The sequence below is a fragment of the Oncorhynchus gorbuscha genome, linkage group LG21 (genome assembly GCF_021184085.1).
Source record: "Oncorhynchus gorbuscha isolate QuinsamMale2020 ecotype Even-year linkage group LG21, OgorEven_v1.0, whole genome shotgun sequence".
Lineage (NCBI taxonomy): Eukaryota > Metazoa > Chordata > Actinopteri > Salmoniformes > Salmonidae > Oncorhynchus > Oncorhynchus gorbuscha.
In genome coordinates, this window is record NC_060193.1 from 40305292 (window position 1) to 40319260 (window position 13969).

The following is a 13969-nucleotide window of genomic DNA, read 5'->3' on the forward strand; positions in this document are numbered from 1 at the left end:
CCTGGGAGTGATACGGCCACTTGTCCAATTGACAAAATCTCTTGGCCAAATCAACTTATTTGGTTTGATGTTAGTGATGATATTCTTTCTCACAATATCCCTTTATCACTGTCATTGATTGTCAGCTAGCGGACGTTAAAGTTAGCTGATGTATGTAATGGTTGTAAAGAAAACAAAACCACAGATCACAGTTTTTCTTATGCTTTCAGGGTAGTCAGTGGGCCAAGTTGTAAAATCCTGAACTTCCCCTTTAACGTGCATACACTGTTTATAAACATACGGTACCAATCAAAATATTGGACACACCTACTCATTCAACGGTTTTACTTCTTTTTACTATTTTCTACATTGTAGAATAATAGTGAAGACAAAACTATGGAAAAACACATATAGCATCTTGTAGTAACCAAAAAAACAGCTTAATGAGTGAGTCACCTGGAATTGCATTTCAATTAACAGATGTGCCTTGTTAAAAGTTAATTTGTGGAATTTCTTCCCATCTTAATCCATTTGAACCAATTAGTTGTGTTGTGACAAGGTAGGGGTGGTATACAGAAGATAGCCCTACTTGGTAAAAGACCAAGTCCATATTATGGCAAGAACAGCTCAAATATGCAAGGAGAAATGACAGTCCATCATTACCTTAAGACATGAAGGTCAGTCAATACGGAACATTTTAAGGACTTGCTCTCATGAGGACCACCACAGCAATGAAAGACCCAGAGTTACCTCTGCTGCAGAGGTAAGTTCATTAGAGTTTCCAGCCTCCAAAATTACAGCCAAAATAAATGCTTCACAGAGTTCAAGTAACAGACACATCTCAAGAACAACTGTTCAGGGTCGACTGCGTGAATCAGACCTTCATTGTCGATTTACTGCAAAGAAACCACTACTAATGGACACCAATAATAAGAAGAGACTTGCTTGGGCCAAGAAACACGAGCAGTGGACATTAGACCGGTGGTAATCTGTCCTTTGGTCTGGAGTCCAAATTGGAGATTTTTGGTTCCAACCGACGTGTCTTTGTGAGACGCGGTGTGAGTGAACGGATGATCTCCGCATGTGTGGTTTCCGCCGTGAAGCATGGAGGAGGAGGTGTGATGGTATGGGGGTGCTTTGCTGGTTTCACTGTTGGTGAATTCAAGGCACACTTAAACAACTTGGATACGACAACATCCTGCAGCGATACGCAATCCAATCTGGTTTGCGCTTAGCTGGACTATCATTTGTTTTTCAACAGGACAATTACCCAAAACACACCTCCAGGCTTTGTAAGGGCTATTTTACCAATGAGAGTGAATATGCTGCATCAAATGACCTGGCCTCCACAATCACCCTTCCTCAACCCAATTGAGGTGGTTTGGGATGAGTTGGACTGCAGAGTGAAGGAAAAACAGCCAACAAGTGCTTAGCATATGTGGAAACTCCTTCAAGACTGTTGGAAATGCATTGCTCATGAAGCTGGTTGAGAGAATGCAGAGAGTGTGCAAAGCTGTCATCAGGATTTTGGTTAATACATGATTCCATATGTGTTATTTCATAGTTTTGATGTCTTCACTATTATTCTACAATGTAGGAAATAGTACAAATAAATAAAAACCCTTGAAAAAGTAGATGTCCAAAGTTTTGACTGGTACTGTATATACGACAGATACCGCATACTATTCAGTTAGATCCAATGTTATGGCAGTGTCAGAGGTGGAACTGCATTAGTTCTGTCAAATATTATACATTATACTTAAAGTGGACATTGCTATTAACTGCACAGAGTCGCATTAAGAGAAATACCACACAACCATGTTTACAAGGGAAAACACTGGAATTTCAGATGTAATCTAGACCTCAAATAGGCTAATAGAAATCCTCATTATTTCTATATATTCTACACTTTCTTGTTCTGAACTTCTAACACGTGTGGGATGAGTGTGGCTTTGTGACAATGACCATGAGCAGCTGCTCTCATATTTGACAGCTCCAACGCAGTTACAGGGTGTCGGCTATCGCTGGTTAATGCTTGATCTGATTGAATCAAGGCCTAAGACGGACAGAAGCATACTTATAATAACCCTCCTGTTGGGAATCATCTAATTGTTCCATGATGTCACCCACCACCCTTCTGGAGTACTTATGGTATACACTGCCCTCTTTAGAGAAACCTAAACCCCTGTTCTCTACTTAGTGTCAGAGCTGACGTAGTGCTCTCAAAGAACTGAGCCATTATTGGCCCAATAAGGAGAAGAATGTGTCTATCCCTACTGCTCTGAGATCAGAGGTCAGGTTTTTTGCCTTCCTACAGAGTGTCCCAACTGGTGAGGGTCAGAGGTGCGTAAAAGTATGTCCTTAACATGGTCCCATAAGTGAGTAAGTCGGTCGGTCGGTCAGTAGGTTGGTTGGTCAGTCAGTCAGTCAGTCAGTCAGTCAGTCAGTCAGTCAGTCAGTCAGTCAGTCAGTCAGTCAGTCAGTCAGTCAGTCAGTCAGTCAGTCAGTCTATGTCTCTCTGTCTCTGTCTCTCTCTCACTCCTCTAATTGGAATCTATATGACTTGTTTTATGCTTGTGTCAGGTGCTAGAAGTTTTGTTTGTGCTTTTACAGCTATGGGAATGCTGACTCATGCGCACCAAGGCCAGACGTTGGTATTTTCCTGGTGTTGCTGTGCTAGTTGGGCCCCTATCCATTTACTGTACTGTGAATCCATGTTTTATTTCAATGTACCAGAGAATTATGTGGCATTTCATAAAACACATTTTATTTGAACAAGTTCCATTCATTTTTGCAAGATACATCTTAAGAACAGTACATACCAACATATTAATACCAAGAGACCAACTACAGTATAAATTGACTAAAAACTAACAAACAAACCAGAAAGCTTTCTGAACAAAAATGCAATTTGAATGATGTCTTAGACCTCAATAATTACATAAATGACGTAACATCCAGTTGGATAAGCAATGAAAATAATCAAATAATACACTTCTGAGACTCTTCATACACCAGGAGAGCTGGAGCTGTATGGTTTATGGAAACATAACTTCCAGGGATAACAACCATTGTATAATTACAAGAGGAAACAGAGGACCAGGGTTTTGTTCAGTAGGCACAAAACAGAGTAAAACTTTTAAAGCTTAAAGAGATGGGGGAAGTACTATGTCAACTTGTCGTTTTCCATTGCAAAAACCTTTTGCGACGTTTTATGCCCTAATGAACACAACCCAGGAACAAGCGATAGACAGAAAGACAAAACAGAGTTACGCTATCGAGAGATAGACGTGGGACTGGAGAGATTGCTCTGCTGACTTGTAGAAGTCTCTAATAGTAACACAAATATGATAATGACAATAATAATGGTAATAATGAAAACAAAAGAGGGAGAGAAAGAGAAAAGAGACATATTAGTAACATGTTGGAAAATTCATCCCTTCCCCCAAAATCTGAAGAGGAATAGAGAGTACACTTTACATCTTCCATCTTGATCCTTATTATATTTTCATTATGTGTTTATGATATTTTGTATAGAGAAGATTAAAACTGCTGTTTTGTGGATGATGGTGCAGGTGATAAATAACTTAGTGTCCTTTGTGAAAACATGGAGATTTCAAATAGTTTCCTTGTTTTTAAGGTGAGGAGGGACAGCGGGAAAACACTGAGCCACACTTACCCCCAGTACAGTTGCTGTCTGCGACTGGGAGGCCCCCATTGGTTAGCAGTAGATGATTGGCATACAGCTCATTGCCATTTGGCTCATCAGGCCCGTTATGATTAGCCTGTTGGACAGTATTGCCATAGTGCTGGGCTGTGATTGGGCTGAGCTGGTCAGTGTTTTCACAGAGGCCCTCTTCCAGATGTTCCGGTTTCTGAAGGTTTTGGTCCATCACCATCTGTAGCTCTGAACTCGACAGGGGAAGACAGAAGCATCGCCTATGGTGGGAAGCTGACAGCTGAGCTAATACATTTTAAACATTCATTAATTATAATCTGCTAATGTGGATCTTTGAGGGGTCTTTGAAACTGAACCAAGGAGATAAACTGTAGTTTGGTTGAAAATAAGGGGGGAAATAAGGGTCGTAAATAAAAGCATAATTAAGAGTGTGATGGCAACAGAGAAGTATCAGAGGAATGAGCCATATGAGAAACGCACACACCATTACATGATACTTTCCAGATCTATGCCCAAAACGTTCAAACTTCTAATTGAAATAATGAATCTCTCCAGAAATAAGTTGCTCACTGTTGCAACTTGTTATAGACCCCACTCAGCTCCCAGCTCTTCCCCGGACACCATATGTGAATTGATTTCCCCCCCATCTATCTTCAGAGTTCGTTCTGCTAGGTGACCTAAACTGGGATATGCTTAACACCACGGCAGTCCAACAATATAAACTAGATATCCTCAATCTCACACAAATTATCAAGGAACCCACCAGGTTCAACCCTAAATCCGTAAACACGGGCACCCTCATAAATATCCTGACCAACTTGCCCTCCAAAACACACCTCTGCTGTTTTCAATCAGGATCTCAGCGATCACTTCCTCATAGCCTGCTTCCTTTATGGGTCCACGGTCAAACGACACCCCTCATCACGCTGCCTAAAACACTTCTGCGAACAGGCCTTTCTAATCAACTTGGCCCGGGTATCCTGGAAGGATATTGACCTTATTCCGTCAGTAGAGGTTGCCCGGTTGTTCTTTAAAAGTAATTTCCTCACCATCTTAAATAAGCATGCCCCTTTCAAAAAATGTAGAACTAAAAACAGATATAGCCCTTGGTTCACTCCAGACCTGACTTCCCTCGACCAGCATAAAAACATTCTGTGTAGAACTGCACTAGCATCAAATAGTCCCCGCGATATGCAACTTTTCATGGAAGTCAGGAACCATTAAACACAGTCAGTTAGGAATGCAAAGGCTTTTTCAAACAGTAATTTGCATCTTGTAGCTCTAACTCCAAAACGTTTTTGGACACTGTAAAGTCCATGGAGAGTAAGAGTACCTACTCTCAGCTGCCCACTTCACTGAGGCTAGGAAACTGTCACCACCGATAAATTCCACGATAATCGAGAATTTCAATAAGCATTTCTCTACAGCTGGCCATGCTTTCCTCCTGCCTACCCCAACCCCGGCCAACAGCTCCGCACCACCTGCAGCTTCTTGCCCAAGCCTCCACAGCTTCTCCTTCACCCAAATCCAGATAGACGATGTTCTGAAAGAGCTACAAAACCTGGACCCGTACAAATCAGCTGGGCTAGACATTCTGGACCCTCTCTTTCTAAAATTATCGGCCGCCATTGTTGCAACACCTATTACTAGTCTTTTCAAACTCTCTTTCGTATCGTCCAAGATTCCTAAAGATTGGAAAGCTGCCGCGGTCATCCCCCTCTTCAAAGGGGGAGACACTGTAGACCCAAACTGTTACAGACCTATATCCATCCTGCCCTGCCTTTCGAAGGCCAAGTTAACAAACAGATCACTGGCCATTTCGAATCCCACCGTACCTTCTCCGTTCTGCAATCCGGATTCCGAGCTGGTCACAGGTGCACCCCAGCCACGCTCAAGGTACTAAACGATATCATAACTGCCATCAATAAAAGACAGTACTGTGCAGCCCTCTTCATCGACTGGGCCGAGGCTTTTGACTCTGTCAATCACCGTATTCTTATCGGCTGACTCAACAGCCTTGATTTCTCAAATGACTGCTTCGCTTGGTTCAGCAACTACTTCTCAGTATGTCAAATTGGAGGGCCTGTTGTCCGGACCTCTGGCAGTCTCTATAGGGGTACCACAGGGTTCAATTCTCAGGCTGACTCTTTTCTCTGTACATATCAATGATGTCGCTCTTGCTGCGGGTGCGGGCGGGCGGGTGATTCCTTGATTCCACCTCTACACAGATGACACCATTCTGTATACATCTGGCCCTTCTTTGGACACTGTGTTAACAAACCTCTAAATGAGCTTCATTCCCATACAAAACTCCTTCCGTGGCCTCCAACTGCTCTTAAATGCTAGTAAAACTAAATGCATGCTCTTCAACCGATCGCTTCCCGCACCCGCCCACCCGACTAGCATCACTACTCTGGACAGTTCTGACTATGTGGACAACTACAAATACCTAGGGGTCTGGCTAGACTGTAAACTCTCCTTCCAGACTCGTATTAAGTATCTCCAATCCAAAATTAAATCTAGAATCGCAACAAATCCTCCTTCACTCATGATGCCAAACATACCCTCGTAAAACTGACTATCCTACCAATCCTCGACTTCGGCGATGTCATTTACAAAATAGCCTCCAACACTCTACTCAGAAAACTGGATGCAGTCCATCACAGTGCCATCCGTTTTGTCACCAAAGCCCCATATACCACCCACCACTGCGACCTGTATGCTCTCATCAGCTGGCCCTCGCTACATATTCGTTGCCAGACCCACTCGCTCCAGGTCATCTATAAGTCTATGCTAGGTAAAGCTCTACCTTATTTCAGCTTACTGGTCACCATAACAACACCCACCCATAGCACGCGCTCTAGCAGGTATATCTCACTGGTCATCCCCAAAGCCAACACCTCTTTGGCCGCATTTTCTTCCAGTTCTCTGCTGCAAATGACCTGAACTAATTGCAAAAATCATTGAAGTTGGAGACTTATATCTCCCTCACTAACTTTAAGCATCAGATATCTGAGCAGCTCACCGATCACTGCATCTGGACATAGCTCATCTGTAAACAGCCCATCCAACGACCTACCTCAATCCACGTATTGTTTTTATTTACTTTATTTTGCTCTTTTGCACACCAGTATTTCTACTTGCACATCATCATCTGCACATCTATCACTCCAGTGTTAATTTGCTAAATAGTAATTACTTCACTACTATGGCCTATTTATTGCCTTACCTCCTTACTCCATTTTCACACACTATATATAGCTTTTTCTATTGTTATTGACTGTACTTTTGTTTATCTCATGTGAAACTCTGTGTTGTTGTTTTTTGTCGCACTGCTTTGCTTCATCCTGGCCAGGTCGCAGTTGTAAATGAGAACTTGTTCTCAACTGGCCTACCTGCTTAAATAAAGGTGAAATAATAAAGATACAACATATTAACCTATTCCACTATTTGGTTCAACTAACTAATCACCCAAGACACCACATTCCTTGACACATTGCTACAATACTCATCATGAACCATTTAAAACGGTGTCCATTGCATTGAACAGAAAAGTATTTGTAATTAACTGATGCTCAAGCACTTGATATGCCCGCAGTAGCCGAGCAACTGGAAGTCCATTACAGCTCTGTTACAGAGCGGCTCATGGTAGCTAGCTAAGTGCCTGCACACAACTCAGCCTTGGGCGTGCACCACCAGTCCATTTGCAGCCATTTACTGCATGCCCACTCTGGCTGGATCAATAACAGAGATAAAGACGCATTTAGCGTTAAGCAGCACAACTATTCCAGGAATGAGCTGCTCTGTTAAAGTGAGTCAGCATGGAGATCCTAGCGCTCACCCCCTACCTCTTTGAAAAAACACCCACATTTCTCTTTGCTTCACAGCTGAGGTAATGGCTCTGCAGAAGATGGTTCATTTGAGTCCAATGGTATTTCTGTCCTGTTTATATGAATTGTGTTATTTCACTAACTGCCTCCGCATTTGTGGGACTTGCAAGAGACTATGGTCCAATCCATGTTGTTTAAGTTCATCAGTTCTAGAGTATAGAGCATGATTTATTATAAAGATGATTTATTGTGTTCTATCACAGTTATGTAAAGGGTAATCAGCATGACCTCCAACATCAAATAAATTATAGGTATTGCATATATGTGTGTGTGTGTAACATAATAGTAATAGTAATAATATATACAGTACCAGTCAAAAGTTTGGACACACCTACTCATTCAGGTATTTTTCTTTATTTGTACTATTTTCAACATTGTAGAGTAATAGTGAAGACATCAAAACTATGAAATAACACTTATGGAATCATGTAGTAACCAAAAAAGTGTTAAAAAATCTAAATATATTTTATATTTGAGATTCTTCAAAGTAGCCACCCTTTGCCTTGATGACAGCTTTGTACACTCTTGGCATTCTCTCAACCAGCTCCATGAGGTAGTTACCTGGAATGCATTTCAATTAACAGGTGGGCCTTGTTAATTTGTTTTGATTTCTTTCTTTCTTAATACATTTGAGCCAATCAGTTGTGGTGTGACAAGGTAGGGGTGGTATACAGAGGATTGCCCTATTTGGTAAAATACCAAGTCCATATTATGGCAAGAACAGCTCAAATAAGCAAAGAGAAATTGCAGTGTATCATTACTTAAAGACATGAAGGTCAGTCAATACGACTGAAAGCAGTCGCAAAACCCATCAAGCGCTATGATGAAACTGGCTCTCATGAGGACCGCCACAGGAAAGGAAGACCCAGAGGTACCTCTGCTGCAGAGGATGAGTTCATTAGTGTTAACTGCACCTCAGATTGCAGCACAAATCACTGCGTCACAGAGTTCAAGTAAAAGACATATCTCAACATTAATTGAACAGAGGAGACTGCGTGAATCAGGCCTTCATGGTCGAATTGCTGCAATTGCCCTCCCCCTTAAAAAAAGGGCAAATCATATGAAAATATATTGCATTTTTAGAATGAATACCCTCATACTCCTGTTCTGGTGTGTATCTAGTAGAAAATATTAGAGTACACATGAAATGGCTGATGGGAGGTGGGCATTATGGTGGTACCTTTCACAGTTGGCGGAATGAAGGCGCTCTGCTTCCTCTGTGCTGGGGACAAATTTGCACCCTGGAGCTGATGGGAAGAGAAAGTAAACCAAATAAAAAGATCTAGTTTCACTCCAGCTATTTCAAGATGACAAGAATCAAAAGTACCGGGTGAGACGTGCTTCCATAAAATAACCTCTCAAGAAACCATGTGCCTCCATAAAAGAACCTCCCAGAGGACTACTGAAATGATGTCTAGGAGAAGGAAGTCTATCAGACTCTAGTATTGCACAACATAAACAATAACACAATGGTCAACAATGATTGTTCATGAATCAGAAGGTTTCTCATGGCAATAATCCACAGCATGTCACATTGGTAAAAACCTGCAAAAAGGGAGCCCTGGCGCCTGACGATAGCCTCCAATCCCAATCTAACCCATAGGCCTTACCCCTCTGCGTTGCATGTAGATCTAGAAGGATTGAATTGGTGTAAGCAATATGGTCATTGTTAAACTTTGCTGCCATGATAGTCTTGAAATTTTGGCCATGTTGTTTATGTTTACACCTCTCCAATCCTGAAAGATATAAACAAGTACCTAGGGGGTTAGGGGCTAGTTGTTAGAAATCAGTTTGGGATTGGGTGTGAATGTCGTAGATGATGGTAAAAGTCCGAATCCTCCCCCTATACATTCAGACAATAGTCCAGGGTGAAGTTTCCCAAGGTACATAAACTCAGCAAAAAAAGAAACGTCCATTTTTCAGGACCCTGTCTTTCAAAGATAATTAGTAAAAATCCATATAACTTTACAGATCTTCATTGTAAAGGGTTTAAACACTGTTTCCCATGCTTGTTCAATGAACCATAAACAGTTAATGAACATGCACCTGTGGAACGGTTGATAAGACACCAACAGCTTACAGAAGGTAGGCAATTAAGGTCACAGCTATGAAAACTTAGGACACTAAAGAGGCTTTTATACTGACTCTGAAAAACACCAAAAGAAAGATGCCCAGAGTCCCTGCTCATCTGCATGAATGTGCCTTAGGCATGCTGCAAGGAGGCATGAGGACTGCAGATTTATCCAGGGCAATAAACTGCAACGTCTGTACTGTGAGATGCCTAAGACAGCACTACAGGGAGACAGGATGGACAGCTGATCATCCTCGCAGTGGCAGACCACGTGTAACAACACCTGTACAGTATCGGTACATCCAAACATCACACCTGCGGGACAGGTACAGGATGGCAACAACAACTGCCCAAGTTACACCAGGAAGCCACAATCCCTCCATCAGTGCTCAGACTGTCCGCAATAGGCTGAGAGAGGCTGGACTGAGGGCCTGTTGTAAGGCAGGTCCTCACCGGCAACAACGTCGCCTATGGGCACAAACCCACTGTAGCTGGACCAGACAGGACTGGCAAAAAGTGCTCTTCACTGACGAGTCGCTCACCAGGGGTGATGGTCAGATTCGTGTTCATGGTAGAAGGAATGAGTGTTACACCGAGGCCTGTACTCTGGAGCGGGAACGATTTGGATGTGGAGGGTCCGTCACGGTGTGTCACAGCATCATCGGACTGAGCTTGTTGTCATTGTAGGAAATCTTTACATTGTGCGTTATAGGGTAAACATCCTCCTCCCTCATGTGGTACCTTTCCTGCATGCTCATCCTGACATGACCCTCCAGCATGACAATGCCACCAGCCATTCTGCTCGTTCTGTGCATGATTTCCTGCAAGACATGAATGTCAGTGTTCTGCCATGGCCAGCGAAGAGCCCGGATCTCAATCCCATTGAACACGTCTGGGACCTGTTGGATCGGAGGGTGAGGGCTAGTAGGGCCATTCCCCCCAGAAATGTCCGGGAACTTGCAAGTACCTTGGTGGAAGAGTTGAGTAACATCTCACAGCAAGAACTGGCAAATCAGGTGCAGTCTGTGAGGAGGAGATGCACTGCAGTACTTAATGCAGCAAGTGGCCACACCAGATACTGACTGTTACTTTTGATTTTGACCCCCCCTTTGTTCAGGGACCCATTATTCCATTTCTGTCACATGTCTGTGGAACTTGTTCAGTTTATGTCTCAGTTGTTGAATCTTGTTATGTTCATACAAATATTTACACATGTTAAGTTTGCTGAAAATAAACGCAGTTGACAGTAAGAGGACATTAATTTTTTTTGCTGAGTTTATCTAGGATCAGCTTCCCCTCTCCGAATCCTAACCTTAACCACCAGTGGCAAAAATGAAGAACTGACCGAAGATCAGTGTCTTGGGCCAACTTCACCCTATACCAAATATAGTTGTACATATATCTTTACTTACAGCTTCCATACTGCTGCTTGTTGTCAGCTTCTCATCTGCTTCTAGAAGAAAAAGGGAAACAAGCACACTGTTTTGGAAAAGGAGGTGGGCATACAGTTTACAATTACATATATATGAAAAGGGAATCTTACCAATGTAAGTTGTATTCCAGCCCAGAGGTCAAAAATAGATTCCATTTCATTCTAAACATGCATGAAGCATAACTGACTTCTAGAAATGTCTACAGCATTGAGAATAACATTTTTGCACATCCAATCACCTACTAAATTATTTACACCCTTGATCAAGAAGTATACAATATAACATCATATAATATACACAGTGCATTCGGAAAGTATTCAGATCCCTTGACTTGTTCCACATTTTGTTAAGTTACAGCCTCATTCCCCAAAAAATGTAATCATCTATCTACACACAATACCCCAAAATGACAAAGCGAAAAGAGGATTTCAGAATGTTTGCAAATGTATTAAAAATAAAAAACAGATATATCTTATTTACATAAGTATTTAAACCCTTTGCTATGAGACTCAAAATTGAGCTCAGGTGCATCCTGTTTCCATTAATCCTCCTTGAGATAATCCTACAACTTGAGTGGAGTCCACCTGTGTTAAATTAAATTGACCGGACAGGGAAGGCACACACCTGTCTATACAAGGTCCCAAAGCTGAAAGTGTATGTCAGAGCAAAAACCAAACCATGAGGTCGAAGGAATTGTCCATGGAGCTCAGAGGCCCTCTCTGCTTGACCGCTAGACTGGGGATGAGGAGTAACAGACTACTCTGAAACGGAGATAACCCGGTAGCAGACGAAGGAAGCGGGTGTGAGCGTATTCTGCCCAGGGGAGCTGTTCTGCCCAAGACGCAGGGTTTCTGAAAGAAAGGCTGCGTGGCGGCCCTTGACCGTTAGACTGGGGATGAAACCCGGAAGAGAGACTGACGGACGCACCAATCAAACGACAGAACTCCCTCCAAAACTGTTGTGTCGAGGCACCGATCTGAGGAAGGATACCAAAAAATGTTTGCAGCATTGAAGGTCCCAAACATCACAGTTCTTCATTCTGAAATGGAAGAAGTTTAGAACCACCAAGACTCTTTCAGAGCTGGCTGCCCGGCCAAAATAGCATTAATGGGAGAAGGGCCTTGGTCAGGTAGGTGACCAAAAACCCGATGGTCACTCTGACAGAGCTCAAGAATTCCTCTGTGAAGATGGGAGAACCTTTCAGAAGGTCAACCATCACTGCAGCACTCCACCAATCAGGCCTTTATGGTAGAGTGGCCAGACAGAAGCCACTCCTCAGTAAAAGGCACATAAAAGGCACACATACAGGCACCTAAAGGACAAGATTCCCTGGTCTGATGAAACCAAGATTGAACTCTTTGGCTGGAATGCTAAGCGTCACGTCTGGAGGAAACCTGGCACCATCCCTACGGTGAAGCATGGTGGTGGCAGCATCATGCTGAGGGGATGTTTTTCAGTGGCAGGAACTGAGAGAGTAGTCAGGATCGAGGGAGAAATGAAAACCTGCACCGGAGCACTCAGGACCTCAGACTGGGCGAAGGTTCATCTTCCAACAGGACAACAACCCTAAGCACACAGCCAAGACAATGCAGGAGTGGCTTCTGGACAAGTCCCTGAATATCCTTAAGTGGCCCAGCCAGAGCCCAGACTTGAACCCGATCTAACATGTCTGGAGAAACCTGAAAATAGCTGTGCAGCAACGTGCCCTATCCAACCTGACAGAGCTTGAGAGGATCAGCAGAGATACTCCCCAAACACAGGTGTGCCAAGCTTGTAGTGTCATAAACAAGAAGAACCGAGGCTGTTATCGCTGCCAAGATTCTTCAACAAAGTACTGAGTAAAGGCATATATATTGGCATATACAGTGGGGAGAACAAGTATTTGATACACTGCCGATTTTGCAGGTGTTCCCATTTAGAGGTCTGAATGCAAATTAATTACTTAAAAATCATACAATGTGATTTTCTGTATTTTTGTTTTAGATTCCGTCTCTCACAGTTGAAGTGTACCTATGATAAAAATTACAGACCTCTACATGCTTTGTAAGTAGGAAAACCTGAAAAATCGGCAGATAATCAAATACTTGTTCTCCCCGCTGTATATTACTCTTACTGAAATTTCACGTGGGCAAGGATATTGGAAATGTAATCAAAGCCTACTAGATGATAAATTGTTTAGATCTAGGACGGAACAATTTATAACATACTTTTCAGACATAACATAGGTACAGCAGATCCCCTTATTGTATGGGACACTTTTAAGTATGTCTTTAGAGGTAATGCAATTCAGTACTCATCAATAAAACAAAAGTAATTTAGAAAAAAATAGTCCATATCAACAAAGGAAATTGAAGGACTGACAGTACAGTTAGATATCAATAAAAACGGTCGCATAGAGGCACGGAATAAGTTAGAGGAAAAACAAAAAGAAATGGAGGAACTTATTCAAGGAAGATCCAGTGTAATAGATTATAAAAATAAAGGGAACTGGATGGAATATGGGGGGAAAATACACCAAATTCTTTTTTAATCTTCAATATAGAAATGCTACCAAATTTTTTATTAAAACTTGTTACAAATGATGGAGTCACGCATGATTCACCAAATTATATTTTGAAAGAAGAAGTAAAGTACTTCAAGAATATGTTTTCATTTTAGGCTCCTCCATCTCCACTAACTGAAACTAATTGTATGGATTTTTTTCCTAATAATATTGTACAATTAACATCTGTACAGAAAGACTCATGTGAAGGCCAAATTACAGAGGAGGAACTGCTTGATGCAATTGGGGCCTTTAAGGATGGGAAAACTCCAGGTCTGGATGGCATACCAGTGGAAGTATACAAAACCATTATTAGCATGTTTTTACCACTCCTATATAAATGGTAGATTATCAGACACGCAACAATAAGGTCTG

The 13969-nt window shown here is 42.2% G+C and overlaps 1 protein-coding gene across 1 annotated transcript in view; it reads right to left on the reverse strand.

Annotated features, from left to right (window-relative positions):
* Window positions 1-2827: 2827 nt before the first annotated feature.
* Window positions 2828-13969, reverse strand: part of LOC124007826 (protein phosphatase 1 regulatory subunit 1C-like) — a 31816-nt gene continuing 20674 nt past the window's right edge. Inside the window, exons 3-6 of the mRNA XM_046318606.1 lie at window positions 11032-11072; window positions 8729-8795; window positions 3659-3886; window positions 2828-3309 (exon numbers count right to left, since the gene is read on the reverse strand). Of these exons, the coding sequence (XP_046174562.1) occupies window positions 3254-3309; window positions 3659-3886; window positions 8729-8795; window positions 11032-11072 (392 nt within the window). The 3' untranslated portion in view covers window positions 2828-3253. The remainder of the gene's footprint in view (window positions 3310-3658; window positions 3887-8728; window positions 8796-11031; window positions 11073-13969) is intronic.